We start from the raw sequence: 16327 nt of genomic DNA, 5'->3' as shown, positions 1-16327 counted from the left end.
AGTACACTGAAATATAAAATGTACAAACTAAAAAAGGCACTAAAAGAGGAATTAATATTCTCAATACAAACTGACAGCATTACATATGCACATATATTTAAAATGTATGTGTAACATTGTGTTTAACAAATAATTGAGAAATATATCTCATGAAATTTTAGCATTCTATTTTATTATATATTATTGTAAAGCAGTTGGTTTTATTTTAATCATAATATTATAATAATCATTTCAAAGGAACCACTTATAACTAACTTTTCAGATATAATCAATCTATCATTAAAGAAAGCCTAATTAAATATGAATAGACCATTATTTTATATGAGTTCCATTTGCCACAGATCAATTTAATTCCTTTAATGCACAGAAACATTACTCTTTTGCTTTGCTTATTAAGAAAGTGATTGATAGCACAATTGATTTAAAGATGGATATTCCATCTGTCCCACTAAGAACTTGTGTCAGCTAACAGAAAAGACATATAAAAAAATGGTAAAATAAAAGTTAAAACTCAGTGCTAGAGAAAGTAGAAATTACAACAAAAGGTCACTATCATGGTTAAAAATAGCACAGGTATTCAGGTAATAAACTCCTACACAGTTGTTATGATTCAACTTTAAATTTGTTCCTGGGTTTTCTAGAAGCTGAAGTGAAATGGAGACACGGAATGGATGCATTTTCTTAAGGAAAACAAGGAAAGTGAAAATAAAGAAGCCGTGGGTGCCAGACAAGATCCGCTGTACCAGAAAATTCCAGGAGCTTCTAACTAGGTTTTAGAGTTCATTATTATTATTTTAAGCAAACCCAACTCAGTGGTAAATGTAGAAATCAGGAACTCAGGGTCTTATTCTTGGCTCAGTCTCTAAATATTAGTAAGATCTGAGCAATTCATTTAATTCTCCTTGACTTCCGTTTCTTTATATGTAAAGAAGGGCGTTGGGCCAGGTGACCTTGACTAACGCCCTTTGTAGTTCTAATGTTCAGTAGCTTCCCATTTCTCCAGCCCAGACAGAAAAGTGCTTGATATTTCAAAAGGCATATTTTATAGGTAAATTTCTCATTATGGAGAAATTGTTTGAAGAAGTTAGGGACCATCTGTCAATTATGTCAAACGCTGCTGTGAATCAAATAAGATTGATTTGGTGAGGTCTCAGGCTCTCTCTCAAGAGACCCCTCTTAAGTGTCACTCAGGAAATGGAAAGAGAAACTAAAGCTAGTGTGTGCTGAATATCTACTTCCTAGCATGTGTCCTTCCATCCAGACCCCCATCTGCCCCCAAGGTCACATGCAAGGAAGTCAGGAACTCTGTCTTAGTCCATCCCAGCGTCTTGAAGGTGTCGGGAAAGAGTGTCTGTTCACTATTTGTTGTCTGGTGATGGATTCTCCAACCTTCCTCTTCTCCTGTTGACATGGAGCCCAAATCATTGCTTTGCCAGCCACTGTGAAGTATTAGATGCCTCTAATGTGGGGTTTGGGGTCTAATGTCTTTGCCTATCTTGAAAATGGTGTGAAGTCAAAATGACCTTTGAGAACCCCTTAAGAGGCTTATAAATTATGGCACGTTGGACTTTGTAAAAAAGGTCTTCTGAAGTTATTTGTGTGTGTGTGTGTGTACTATACAGAAATGAACAATATGCAGTAGAATATACAAGTTAAATGGAAGCTTCCTGTGTTTTTAATGAGAGACAGAGAAATAAAAGACAAAAAGGAAAGCGAACATGTAGTTTTGCGTTTGTGAGCTGAATGTGTTTGGTTCACCGTCGTATCCCTAAACCGCAGCAGCCGCGTGAGGCTGTGCTGGAGGAACGTGCGGGTCAGGACGAGCGTGACTCCGAGCTCGCACTCCTCTTGCAGGAGAGCCCCGCAGCCTGCAGTATTACTGCCACTTCCTGGGGCTGGGCCACGGGCCTGCTTCCTAACTGCCTCGACAGCTGACCGGGCCACGGGCCTGCTTCCTAACTGCCTCGACAGCTGACCGGGGCCAGCGCCTCCTCCCTTTCTCCACCCCCCTCATATCGGGACATCCAGGCATACATGCCAGTGACAGGGCCTTGGGAAGACCAGAGCGATGAGAGAATTAATTCTCTGAGGCCCTTGGAATCCTTCACAAGCCAGTCAACAGCCCACCAGCCGCCAACCGTTTCCATGCCGAAGGCCGCAGGGTGAGGCGCGGGGAGTCAGGTACCTCGAAATCCCAGCGCATCAAAACACAAAGGGCTCCTTCTTGCCCAAACCACAGGCCCATCGTGGACGGGCCCAGGACTCTACTTCAGGTTCTGCTCCTGCTGCAACTCGGGCTGATGGAGCAGCCACTGTTATTTTCGCCATGGCAGAAAGCAGGAGCAATGAAGCAGGTCACAGACGGCCCCTTTTCAGTTTCCACTTGGAACAGACAGGCATCGAGTCTGCACACTTTTCACGGGCCCAGGCAAGTCACATGGCCATACCGTCTGCCACAGAGACCAGCAAGTGCAATCCCACCTATGCTCAGGAGCACAGCTGGAAATATTTGCTGACCAGCCCTAATGACCATCTCAACAAACAGGTGCCCCCCAAAATGAATGCTGTAGGGTCTCCAGGTCTACTCTGGTCTGGCCTCGTGCTCTTGAATAAGCTTCAGGAATCTGGGGGTTGCTTCAGCTCAGCTACACAGAATGAGTCAATGCTGCCTGGGGCGACAAATAGCTTTGTCATCCTTCCTCTTTATTTAAGAAACGAGGGAGAGGGGAGGGTGTTGGGGGCTGGGTGGAAAAGGTGAAGGGGTTGAGAAGTACAAATTGGCAGTTAGGGAAGAGTCACAGGGATTTAAAATGCAGCACAGAGAATATCGTCGATAATATTGTTATAACTTTGAATGGTGCCGGGTGGGTGCTGGAGCTATCCAAGCGAACACTTTGTAAAGGCTACGATTGTCTAACCCTATGCTGTGCACCTAACACTATTATAAAATAATATTAAATGTAAACTGTCATTGAAAAATAAAGTAAAATTGCATCCTAAAAAATAAGAAAAATGAAAAGAAAGAAATGAGGAGGTAGGAAGGAAGGGGGGGCGGAGAGAGAGAGAGATATTGATCTTTTAGCAGAATCCTAGTAGGATCTCAACCGTCGTTTGAGAGCCAGCATGATACATTTTTCAATTAATGCCTGTGCTGTGGTAGGTAGAATAGAGGGTTCCCCAAGATGTCGATGTTTAAATCCTGCAAGTATGTTGTTATGTGGAAAAGCAGAATTGAGGTTTAAGAGGGAATTATGTTATTACACGGCTGACCTTGACACAGGGAGATTGTCCTGGATTATCTGGATGGACCCCGTGTAATCACCAGAGTTCTTCAAAGTGGAAGAGCGTGGCAGGAGTCAGAGGGATATGAAGACGGAGGGTGACCGTCATGAGGCAGGGATGCAAGCAGCCTCTGGGAGCTGGCAAGAGCAGGAAACAGATCCCCCCGCCCCCCAAAGCCTCCAGAAAAGAATGCAGCCCTGTCAACACTGATTCTTATGCCAGCGAGACCCCTGTCAGACTTCTGATATACAAAACTGTAAGATAAAATAAATGTGTAGTCTTCCAAGCCACTAATTTTGTGGCAATTTGCTAAAGCAAACAGAAAACGAATACAATACCTTTATGTGTTTTTTTTAACTAACTTGTACTTATGCAGCCATAGCTACTCTAAGACGTTCTGTTAACTATTTCAATAATCGGGCCACGTAATATGTATTTAAATGAAAGGAATAAAAATAAGCACATCCGTGTGGATATTATTTAGTTTTTGAGAGAGAAATTCTCTCAAACCATATGTCACTTCTGTTTCAAAAAGAAATGTGCTTGATGCGCAGGTAAAGGGTCCAGCGTCTGCATTCTTAAACCTCTTTTGAACAGACAAACTTTCTAATTCATGCGCCCTCATGCTCCAGGTTTTCCTTGCTTTCTGATAGTCGGGTCAAACTCTCTGACAGTGTCCACCTGTCTTTGCAGCTGCTTTTTTTTTTTTGATTCAGAGACTATAGTTTGTGAAAAATGGAACCCAAAGGCATTCAGAAAAACAACAGCAAGTTGAAGTTACACACTAAGCCCATCAGGACAAGAACCGTGTCTTACTCAAGTCTCGACTGATGACAATTTTACTTTTCCCGATCACTGTGATCTTCTTGAAAAAGCTTGTATATTCTGTCATCGAGCCTTTAAATTTCAAAGTTGTGTGGACACATAGCATACCTAATATAACATTTTTACACAATATTTTAAGTTCACTTTTTGCATATCAACGCCTATCACTTCCAATTAAATATCATAGAAAGGAAATGGCTTCTTCTCAAGGAAATAGATGACCTAATGAACCCACCTAGTGAAGTTAAGTGAATTTTCTGTGTCAGTAAGGATGCTAATAAACTAGCTGCATTAAAAACACGCTGATGTGTGGAAATATGATGTGTCTCAGTGAACAAACAGTAATACTCAAAAGGTTTAATTGGCTTCGGCCGATGCTGAATCTGTATTACCATTTTTATAGGCCAGTACCAAATACAGAGCAATATTATCCGGCTTGCTCTTTAAGGGGTCATTGTACAGGATCATGCTAGAAATCATCTTGGAGTCCGTTGGCATAATGAGTGTCTAATAGTTTAGAAGCTGCCCAAGCTTTTTGAATAGGAATTTAATCCTGGTTCAGGCACAGCGATGCTGATCTGCAGGACTGGATTGAAAACCAGCAGCCTCTTATCCTGGGATGCGTCTCTGTTGGAATGATGGAGCCACCCTTCCTTCCTTCACCCTTTCCACTCTAAGGGCCTTAGAGTACATGGTGTAGAAGGTGAGCCCCCAGTTGGCCTGACTTTCAAAACGCCTCACACTCTCAACCTAAAAATCAGAGGCAATGTATATTTTTAAGTTTAAAATAATTTTATGCATTAGAGCAGCATGGAAAGACTCGGTGGAACCGTGACCTTGTTTGGCCTCCGGGGCTGGAGAATTTTCACTGGAGAGCTGCTGCAGGCCCCCCGAGAAACCTGAGCGCGCCTTCTCGGGCCCTTTGCCACCCGGACCGCAAGGGGTGCTTACAGGGGGGCTGCCTGCGGAGCTGGGGGGCTCTGTTCCCTGGCAGAATCTGAACGCGGCGCGGCTCTAGGGGGCAGCCTTCGACGGGTTTGGAAAGCAGCCTCGGTCCCCCTCTGCCACCCCCGCCCCGCCCCGCCGCACCCCGAGGTGCCCGCTCGCTGCGCGCCCCAGCCCGCGCGTGCCGGGGTCCGCGGCTCTCCAGGGGCGCGAGCGCCCGGCGTCTGCTCCTGGGCCCGGCGCTCTGGGCGGGGAGCCCCCGGGATGTCTGCCCGGGAACAGCGGGGAGCCGAGAATGACCGGACGGTCCACACCACGCCCCTAGCCTCGGGCAGGTGGGGCTCGGGGCCCCGGCCACCGTCACCCTGCCGGGGCCGCTCCCCGCTCTCCATGTGCACGCGCCGCTCCGAGCGCAAAAGCCACCGGCCCGCGGGCAGAGCGCGCCAGGCTACGGCCTCGGTTTACCCCTGAGGTTTATGCGGGGGGAAAAATAGGAAAATCCCGGTGTCTCAGATGCGCAAAAAGGGCTGGATGGGAAGGAGCGCGGCGCAGGGCAGGCGCCAGCCAGGGGACTCGCCCGGCGCGGGGACCCCGGGCTCGGGAGGCAGGAGCGCGCGCGGGAGGAGACGCTCGGGAGGAGTCGCGGTCTGGCGGGGGCTGCGGGGCGGCGGAGGCGGCGGGACCCGGGCGGGCCGGGGTCTTCCTGTCCTTAGTCTCGCCAGGGGTTAGGGGCAATCTCCCCACCCTCCCCAACCTCCCCCCCTTAGGTCCTCACTGCGTCCCTGCCCTGCAACCGCGGCCACTCACCCAGGTCAGGGTGGCCGGGACGGGGGGAGGGGGGAGGACTCTGCCCTAATCCTGCTCCCTCCTGTTCCCACCCCTGCCTCCGAAACCCGCCTCCCTACGAGGCGCGAAACTCTCCGGGCTGCGTCCCGAAGAGTCCGGCTCCGGCTCCCCGCGCGGACCAGACGCGGGTTCCCGGCCCCGGAGGCCGCGCGGTCCCCACTCGTGTGGCTCCCGCTCGCAGGCCGCGCCCAGCCCAGCCCCGCGCCCAGCCCCGCGCCCAGCCCAGCCCCGCGCCCAGCCCCGCGCCCCGCGCCCAGCCCGGGCCCCACTTAACTGCGAGGGCAGAGTCCTCGGTCCCCTCCGCGCGCCCCGCGCAGACCCGGGCGCCCCCAGGGCAAGTTCGGGAGCCACCCGGGGCGGAAAGCGGAGTTCGCGGGGCACTAGGTTGGGCAAAGGGGGAAGCGGGTCTTACCTGGGGGCCGAGGGCAGGGAATTGCCATCCATTGTCGGTGGGCGCGCAGAGAAGAAAGGAGACGGTTCCGGAGCTGGCGACGGACGCGCGCGGGGCCAGAGGCGCGCGGGCTGGACCGCGGGGCTGCCGAGCCGCGAGCCTCCGGGGCAGCGCCGCGCGCGCCCCACGACGGTGCCTCCCCGGCGCCCCCTCTAATGTGGCCGGAGGCTTGGCCGCGGCCCCGGCGCCTCCGCCCAGCTCCCGCCTCCCTCCAGGGCGCGCCGGTGGCCGCTGTCACCAGCTGCTCCTGAGCTGTCCCTGAGGCCCGCTGCCCAGCTGAAGTGGCTTCAGCAGAATTCCTCTCTCCCCGCCCTGCCGTCCTGTCCCCTCCCCTCTCTTTTTCTCTGGGGTGCAGCAGCCTGAGCCCTAAAGTTATTCACCCACTTTCCCAAATTCACGCCCTACTGCTGGCAACGCCCACGTTCCCACTGGTCTCTCTCACCGTTCCTTTGGCCGCATCTCCCGATTTGGTCTTGGTTTTTCTACCGCGTAACAAAGCTCTGCGATCCCCCAGCTGTTTTCTCTTTACTTAGACTTTACCGGGTTTGACTCTCTCAGTTCTTCGCCTAATTCATTTCGCTTCATTGTGACTCAGGCATCCTTGGCTTCTTAGAAGCCAGTGTGCACATGGGGACCTCAAAGCCAATGACAGGGGCCATCCTTTAGAGGCCAGCACCCAGGCCCTGGAAGGAAGGGCTGTCAGAGAAATCCCTCCAGTGCCTGCTTTACTATCTCCCTGAGCAAAAAATAAAATAAAATAAATGCCAGTTGTTTTAGGAAGAAAGATATTGAGAGTAGCAATGACTGTCAAGATGATTGTGCTGTTGACTCTGTTCCTTTAAAACAATTTTCATTAAAAAAAAAAAATTTTAAAAAAAGGACCTTGACCAACGCTCATGCTGAAATGTAAAATATAAAACTATCACACTTTTTCCACAAACTTAGGAGCAAATCTTTGGGGTCTAGGGCTAGGCAAACGTTCTTGGACTTGACAACAGAAGTATAATCTATAAAATAAAAATTTGATACATTGGACTTCATTGGGCTGTTTGGGGCCCTAAGAAGTGGAACCCCTGGGAAAGTGATGAGAGTGTAAAGAAGGATGTTGTGTGATTGACGGTGAAAGAGAGAAAAATCCTTGTATTGTCCAACTCCTAAAACAAAACCAAGCAAAAGCACAGCGACAACTCCTGCCAGTGGGGCAGCCCCCAATTCAGGGAACATTCATGATGAGAGAATACACTCCTGCTGAGCTTATGGATATAGCTGCCAAATTCCAGCAGAAGGCCAGGAAAAGTATTGAGGCATAATTAGTGCACCTATGCGGTGGGGGTGTGGTGGGATGAGGGGGTCGGGTGGGGAGACAATGGCATTTCTCTGAACAGGAAAGACGCAGATAAAATGAGCAACATTACCGTCCACCCGGCTCTCCAGCAGCGCCTGCATAGCACTTGGGGGGTTCAAAGTACGCGCTCCCTTATGGATCGGATTATTTATCCTGCAGGAAGGCTTGGCTCAATGAGGGGGACCTCCCTGGGCACCGGAGACCCTGGAAATCTATGGAGAAGGTACAATGCATTCTTAGGGAGTTGGCAATGAGACAGGCGTCCTGTGACCCTGTCTTAGATGGCCCTGGTGGGCGACTGTTAAAAGATAAGAAAAATATCTCTGTGCATGCAAAGTCCTAAAAATTTCCTGAATACCGAGACTCAGAGTTTTAAGTTACAAAACAAAGTAGAACATTTTTGTGTTTTGCAGTTGCAGTGATCACTGCACCTGTCAAAACAACTAAGCAGGGAGGTTCCACACAGACTAATGGGGGGCATTTGTAACTTTTGGGGCATCATGGTAACATAAACAGTTGGAAAATTTATATTTAAAAAAAACAGAGAATATGATATCATGGAACCCTCTAAAACTTTAGTTTGACTGAAAATTTTCTTTCCAATTTCTTAGCTTCACCAAGGTTCTCAATTCTGGTGCCCGTGGCACTGCTCTCCCAAATGTAGTCTGCTGCCGATTATGAGAACAGAAAGAGGGAGGTGTCATTAAGCAGATGGTGCTGGATTGTGGCCATCAGAATTTGAGCTCCCGAGGGTGTGGGAGGGCTCCAGGCGCTGTTCTTTTAATATGGCCTCAAAACACAGTCAGGAATCCTTTATTTTGGTTCCAATTTCTGGAACAAGTCTGAGGAGCTAGAATGGGAGGATCCTGAAATTTCAGATTCAAGATTCAACGATAAGTCGTACAGCTTGAAAGGATACTGCAGAAAGCCTACGCAACTCCTAAGAGTACATAAAAACGACCCAGACTCACCTGGGGCGGCCTGAGCAAGCAGCCGGCTTAGCTTTAAGGACGGATATAGAAAGGAGCAAGTGAGGCGTGAGGCTCATTCAACAGCTTTAGGAGTTTGGAAATCAGTAGTCGTTGTATTCAAAGGCAGCAGAAACGCGGGAAGCCCCCACACAGCCCACCTATGGCCGCTCTTGTCTGTGCAGCCTCCCTGGTGTCTGCAGCCAAATTGGTGATGCTGACCAACTCAACAAGACACACTCCAATGCTATCACCTTAACGTGACCCACATTCAACTCTAACAGCAAATACGGGCCTGGACACGTTAACTTATGCCCATGCACGGCTGCTCTTGAACATGGTTGAACCATGATCTTTGGGTCAGGGGGTCTCATTCCTGGCTCTATATCAATGCTTGAGCCCCACAAAGACCAATTAATTGGAATCTTTGGGGACGGTGCCCAGGCATCGGCATTGTATGGAAGTTCCTGAGATGGTTCTAATGTGCAGTCTATTTGAATCCCTACTAAGTCTACAACAGCTCTTGAAAGCTTTTTTCCAAACTCCTTGTTTTATAGAACAGAAAACACACCTAGGGAGAAGTTGACTTGCTTAAGGTTTCTTAACCAGTTACATACAGAGCTGGCTCTAGAATAGAAAGAAGTGTTCTAAATTTTCCATTTAAGAAGGCCATGGCTGTGCTAGTGTCAGTGACAGCGCCAGGTCAGAGAGCAAACATAATTGTGCTTTTTTTGTTGTTTTTTTGTTGTTGTTTTGCTGCAAAAGCTTTATTGTTTCCACTTGGGAAACGGGAGACGGCTCCAGGGTGGTTAAAAGGATGGCTAGTGGTTTTGGGGAGAGGCTCAGGCAGAAGCCAGACACCAGGGGATGCAGAGGGGCCCCTCAAAGGCCTCTGGGCTCCAAAGCTCCTGGTCCTGCTTGGGGGTGAGCCTTTGGAGGAGACGCTGGCCCAGCCCAGCCTGGGGCGGGCCAGCTGCGGGAGGTGATGAGGTGTCACCCATCTTCTCGATGAGTTTCACCTGCTCACCCAGGATGGGGTTCTCGAGGAGCCACAGAGCTGAGGGTCTGTGTGGGCAGAACCCAGGGCCTGCGGGTCCAAAAGGCCTGGGTCAGTTTCTCCTCCAAGGTCATGGCAGCTTCCATAGCATCCTGAGTGTCCCCCACTCATCTCAGGAAGACCTCTGCATGTCCTGGAAGAGAACTTGGCCACTTGCTGGTTTTGCATCTTTAAGGTGAGCTTGTTGCTCTTGAGCTTCTCCACCAACTCACAGAAGTGCCCCTGCCCTCCAGAGCCACATCCTCTCCGTGGAAATAGAAGCCCAGAGAGAGGTGAGCGTGGGAGGCCCGCAGAGGCAGGTTGGCCAGGCTATTGACTGGCCTCCACTTGGATGTAATAATTCTGATGAGTTTGGGAGCTCATGGTTGCTCGGCAATAGGAGTTAAGATAAAAAATGGTGTTGGCTCGTCTTGGAGGCTGAGGATGGCTCAGGTGGTTCTGAAAGTGGTGACTGGAAAAGAGGTTGGAGGGAGACTAGAGGCTGGAAGAAGGGGCGCCCCTGGGCCTGTTCTGTCCAAACACTGCTGCAGCAAGAGACAGATCCAAGATTGCAAGGGCACTGCCAGTAATTGTGCTTTTAACAGATCATTTAAGGCTTCTTTTATACTCCTAAGAGTTCCCAACAAACTTGATCCCCCTTCATAGCTTCTAATTATTTATTTGTTCCACAAAGATGTATGAAGCTCCTATTAAATGGTGCTTGTGTTATATTAGTAAATAAACTATGCAAAAACTCTTGTCGGCCTGTTCCTTACATTCTAGTGAGGAGGATTCACAGGCAATAACACCTACAGAAGTATGGGTATCTCCACGTTTCAAAAGTTCCAGTTAAGCTGCTTCGATGTTATGAGCGCTCCCCGGGGACTTACACTCAGCATCTCAGCATCAAGCTGCCACAGCTTTGAACTGTGTCTGTGAGCATCTGGGCTTTACTTCGATTGATTTTGTGGATCTGTTAACAAGATGCATCCTAAGGTATCAGAAAAGCCCGAGAGAGCCCTTAAGGGTGTTAGGCTTGGTGTAAAATGGGTGTCATTAAGTGTTTCGATTGTGATGAACAAAATGAAGACATTGTACCTGCATTGAATTTGCCTGCACTCACCACTTGCACTGTTTACGTGCAGAGCTGGAGAGTCTTGGAAACTGCTGGAGCTGCTATTGGTTCTGCTAGTAGCCAGGTCGCCTGTTCAGTCAGCATCCAGTTGTGGATACCATGGAAAGCCTGCTGCTTGAGGTCATCATTAGAGTACAAAGCTTGGTCTGTATTTATCATAGCATTCTTGCTTTTACTATATGTTAGTTATTTTTCGTTTTATGTGTTGCCTGGTATTATTTTGGGGGGTCTGGGAATGCTCAGAAATTTTTCTGTATAAATTCACGGTAATTACTTCTTTGCTTTATGCCATGTAGGCTATGAAAAGCTTCATAGAAACACTCTACTTTTGAATAGTAGGGAAAACCTATCACTGAATTAGTTTAATGGAAGAGAAGTGCTTAAAAAAAAGTTGAGCAGGGGAATTGAAGGTACTGGGTAGGGGCACCTTCCAGCATTAAATGAGTGTTCAGGTTCAGCCTCACCGAGATGGCGATCCTTGTGGAAGCCCTGGATGGAGGTGAGCATCTCTGGAAGACTGTTCCAGAGGGTGGGGGACAGCTGAGCCAAGGCCCCACAGCTGGAGTGCACCAGAGCATGCGTGTGTTTAAGGCGGGTCAACATGAAGGGGGGTGCCACTGGAGTGGAGTAGCCCCCGGACAGCCTGAAGGGGAGGTGGGGAAGAGCAGGCCACAAAGGCCCCTGGAGGCCATTCTAAGAACTTGGTTTTATTCTGAATGGAATGGGGAGCCTTTGGAGGGTTTTGAGCACAGGAGTGAAATCTGATTTTTTTACTCAAAGGATTACTCTGGCTGAGATGTGGGAGAAGAGCTTAGAGAAGTAGGAGAGAAGCAATGGCCCCGTCTCTGTGGTAGCAGTGCAGTGGTGAGAAATAAAGGGATTCCGATTACATTTTGCTGTTTTGTTGGTTTGTTTTAGGTGTGTTATTAAACTTATTTTTAAAAATTTACTTACAGTAAAATTCACTTTCTTTTGAGCGTGCACACTTCCACGAGGAAGCGGCATTTGACGAATGGGTCAAATCAGGTAACCACCACCTCAAGCCGATGCAGAGCCGTTCTCCCTCCCCCTAAAATGCCTTGTGTGTCATCCCATTGTAGCCAAGCCTTCCTGCCACCCCAACCACTGACAACACTCACCTCTCCATCCCCAAGGGTTCCCTCTTTCCAGAGTGTTCTGTATGTACAAGTGTGCAGTCGCTGACCATTTGTGTGGCCTCGGCCACGCCCGGCCCGCCCGCGCGGATGTGTGTCTGCGACTTGCTCCTGCTGCGCGGGGCCGTATCCCGCTGCAGGAATGAACCAGCTCGCGCCCCAGCCCGCCCACGGGGAGCACTGGGCTCCCTCCACGGCCACTCCATTTCTTCCATGACATGCTCTCCGACTTGCACTATACTTACTTACATCAGTGTTTGCCTTTTGAAGGGAACCGCGAACTGCTTGAGACACACCCAGCGTTGCTCACATGTGTCTCACCCCCATCTGGCGAGAAGACTTGAAGGTGCTGCAGAAAGTCACACTATGCTGTTGGTTCAAGTAAGTTCCACTAATGGATGGGTCTAGGTGAGCCCAAAATTTTACCTAAACTAAGGACATTATCAACGTGCAAAACCTTAAGCTAAATAATGTAAATTGATAACCATCATCTTTGTTCAGCAAAAGGCCTCTCAATAGATAGATAGGACGTGCATCCAAGTAGATGTAAACAATAAATTATTTTAAGTCCATTTTTAAAATTAAGCCAAGAAAGGGACAGTGAGTTTCAATGGAACTAGCCAGCCTTTTGTAGAATGTCTTAACATTTTATTCTGATAAGACTCAGAGTGATCAGTTGTTCTGTGTTTCCTGGAAAATTAAAGAGCAAAGCGCCTGGTAACTTTGCCGGGGACAGTCTGTTCGTCTTTGGAGGAAAGAGTTTATGAATGATAAACTAGCTCAAAGAATGTCATGAATATGCAATTTTGGCTTCAGATTTTCAGAAATTCTAAAAAAATATGATGTAGGAATTTTCCCTTTATATGTTCACATGTCCTTAAACATGTAATAATTTTATAGACGATAGATACCAATTTCATCATAGAATAGGAAAGAGACCAGTTAGTATAATCTCTTCATTTTCTGATGGGACACTGATATCTGTAGAGTTCAAAAGACAGGGCAAATTATTGACACAACAAATCATAATTCCTGACTTGTAATTCCCTATGCTTTTGGCCATACCATACCAAGTAGAAAACATTATCAAAGAACATGTTTTTATGTATGGCTTTACTTTACTTTTTCTGTAATACTGTATACTCCATTAAAGTACTAATCTTCCAATTCTGTGGATAAATACAGGGTTTTTCCTTCATTTTGAATATTTCTTGAAAATGTACTGTTCAGCCCTGGGTTTTACTATCTGTCCTTTTCTTTATATACTCACTACAACTATTTTGTAATAATTATTTGAATATAATAATTAATTTTAAGCCTCTCATTTTAATAATGCTTTTCATTTTACAGAACACTTGCATGCATCCTACGACACTTGAGGCAGCAGTCACTTGCTGGGGAGGTCTATCTTTCGATGGATGGCTAAACTGATCTTGTTACCTCCCTAGCTGAAATAATTCAGGTGCTTGCCCTTGCAGGGGAAACACGTTCCCAGCTCTGTACCAGGCGTGGCACGACCGGCCCACCCTCCCTTGCCGACTTTATCTCCTGCCACTCACTGGCCTCCAGCTGCCCTGACCTTCCTCCTGCCTACTGAATGCATCACCACTGTCCCCAACCTGGGGCCCTTCACATACTGCTCCCTTTGCTGGGGACACTGTCCTTATGCAAATAAGATCCCCTTCTCTTTGTTTAGTGACATGCTATCTGCCCCTTGATGACTGCAACCCAAACATCGGTGCCTCAGAAGCTTCCCCTGGTCCCAAACTTGGTCCTGTTATGTGTTCACGGCCCCATGTACCTTCCCTCAGTGACACTGTTGCCCTGTAACTTTACACTCATTTCTGATCATTTGCTTAGTCTCTGGTTGTCCTCACTAAACTTTAGGTCCCAGGAGGGCAGTGGGCATGTAATTCCATCATCTCTTGCTACATAAATACCATCCTAAAGCCTAGATGCTTAAAAGATCAATAATATTTGTTAACAAATAAACGAATGAAGGAGAAAATGGGATACCAGAATAGTCAGGTGAGCTAAACAGCTTCTGGCACCCAGTTCCATGGCAAAGATAAGAAAATAATTCCTTTCCCTTTAAGTCTAATGCTGTTTTCATGACACTGGACCGTAGAGCAAAGTGGTCAGTGACAGGGGGATGTCAGAGAGCTGAAGGGCTTCCTGTGAGATAAAGGAATGCCCAGCACATGGAGAACAGACTAGAAAGAGGCCTGGACCCAGCGAGAGTCTCAGGGACCACTTAGCACAGTACTGATTCTTCAGCACCCCCCATAACCCTCCCCCCCAAATTAGTGCAATAGTCACTACCCTCAAAGTCCTTTCAGTGAGTTCCCCTTGAAAGGAATTTAATGGGGTTTTATCTATTAAACAGGCCAAGTCTTCAGACGGGGACCCTGAGTGAAAACCTAATCTCAGGCAGTCAAGGCAGGACAATGTGTCGCTGACTCTGAAGTCCCCGGTTAGCTGTGCACAAGCCTGGCCGCCCAACTGTCCTCCGTGGCTAAAGAAGACACAGAGGCTTAGTTCAGTAAAGCAGGTGGGTCCACGCACCGAATGTCCCTCTCTCATCTTGAATTCAGCCTCAGGTTTTCAATGGCCGTCTGAGGAGTTCCCAACATGTGATGACATGACTAGGCCGTCTCAGGTCCCAGGAGCCCAACCTGCTGGCCAGCGTGCAGTAGTTTTCCTCGCAGAGGGCCGTCGGTCGAGCCAACAATGGCACAAGCTTTACCCTGCACTCAGTTGTAGCCAACCAGCAGGCAAACAGCTATACTCCACATCGAAAGGTTTGCTCAGAGCACAGCTAGGCACGGGCACTGCCACCAGGCCTTTTCCTGGTGACGTTTCTTAGTTTAAATAAAAAGAAGTTAGAAGTAATGAATAAATGTTCCTACTTGTTTATAGAAAAAAAATTGATTGATACAATGCAAATTTTACTAGACAGTTTTATATGCTTGTAGATGTAACTAAGGGGTTTCTTCAAATTGTATTCAATTTACCAGACAGGGGTCTCTAGTGAGAAAAAAAATAAGCTTTCTGAAGATTGAAAAGACCCAGCAACCTTGTCCAATGTTTTAAAAAGTCACTGAGCCCTGGAATCCCCAGTGAGCACGAACAGCCAGCTCTCCTAATGGGCTGCCCCAGTAGGGGACAAAATGAGCGATTGGTCTGGATGTCGTATTTGGAGTGATTGTAAAGCTTCTACAAGCCTATGAAAAGTTTGTGTCAAATCACTAAATAGAGGCACTTATGGACTCCTGGGATTTTGCTACTGTGAGCCAGAGCATCTTCTGTGGCTTCCAGACCCACACAGGTTCCTTCTTGGAAACGCCTCTGGTGGCCTTGAGGAAGCTGTGCTCCAAATACCACGTCCTCTATGAGCCGAGCTGGGAGAGCTCCAGTGGCTTTAGTTAACTGTCCCAGACTCTGGGTTCCAACTCCTTAGCAGAGTTCCCAGCATGCGAACAACACAAGAGAGTTGTTCCTCTGATTCCCTGAAGACCCTCTTCTTTTTTTCTTAAAAAGGGGATATACATTTATTTTTTTAATGCAATTGAAAGATAACTTTTTCTAGAGGTTTTATTTGTAAAGAACCTATTGACAGTATTTATATGAGCTTTGAGGACACCCTGGGAAATCATAGTTATTAAATCAATAATTTACTAATACTTTTTCAGTCACCTTTGCTTTTCTCTGTCCATGTTTCTCAGTATTATTCAGAGATACAAAGAAAATAAGTTTTCTGTGTTTGTGTATGTGGGGAGAGAGAGAGAGAGAGAGAGAGATCTGTATCCCTGCTAGGAATGAATGAATGGTCCTTTCTGGTCTTTGCAATCAATTTTTATTTTGGACAACCAAATCTTCATTTCTAATATGTATTCTTACCTATTTCCTCTGAAGATCTGTTCCTACCCAAGAGCCAAGAAGGCCTAATTTCTTTCCATGCTAATCCTTTTTGTTGTTGTTCAAGTGACACTCCTCTCAGAAAACTAATTACCTTATTATGTCTTATTATGTGTGTGCATGTTAATTTTTAATGTAGACTCTCGATTTGATTTATATGGATATTCCCCTTCGTACCTGTACTCCCTGGCAATAGTTGGTGCCCAAGAAACACGTCTTCAATTTATTTAATCAACAAATATTTACTGAGCACTAGCATATATTCCCTGTGCTGTGAAAGCTGAGTGAGGTCTGGTCCAAGAGGAGAGAGGGCTTTTCGTCTCAGTAGATCATTAAATAGGTTACAGATTTAAAGTCAAACATTTATTAGTCAGTCACTTTTCAAGGTCGCTTCATACATATTATTTTTCCTGATGTTCACA

General features: G+C 47.3%; 1 protein-coding gene across 2 annotated transcripts in view; it reads right to left on the bottom strand.

Annotated features, from left to right (window-relative positions):
- Positions 1 to 6502, bottom strand: part of SPHKAP (SPHK1 interactor, AKAP domain containing) — an 83619-nt gene extending 77117 nt beyond the window's left edge. Inside the window, exon 1 of one of the 2 annotated variants that reach the window (XM_081143395.1) lies at positions 6311 to 6502. In XM_081143395.1, the coding sequence (XP_080999521.1) occupies positions 6311 to 6338 (28 nt within the window). In that variant the 5' untranslated portion in view covers positions 6339 to 6502. The remainder of the gene's footprint in view (positions 1 to 6310) is intronic. The other variant, XM_081143396.1, reaches the window with a different exon arrangement.
- Positions 6503 to 16327: the final 9825 nt, after the last annotated feature.

Source organism: Miniopterus schreibersii (assembly GCF_964146895.1).
Source record: "Miniopterus schreibersii genome assembly, chromosome: 7".
NCBI lineage: Eukaryota > Metazoa > Chordata > Mammalia > Chiroptera > Miniopteridae > Miniopterus > Miniopterus schreibersii.
Note: the sequence above shows the minus strand (reverse complement) of the source record. Positions and strands in the feature narration are given on the sequence as shown.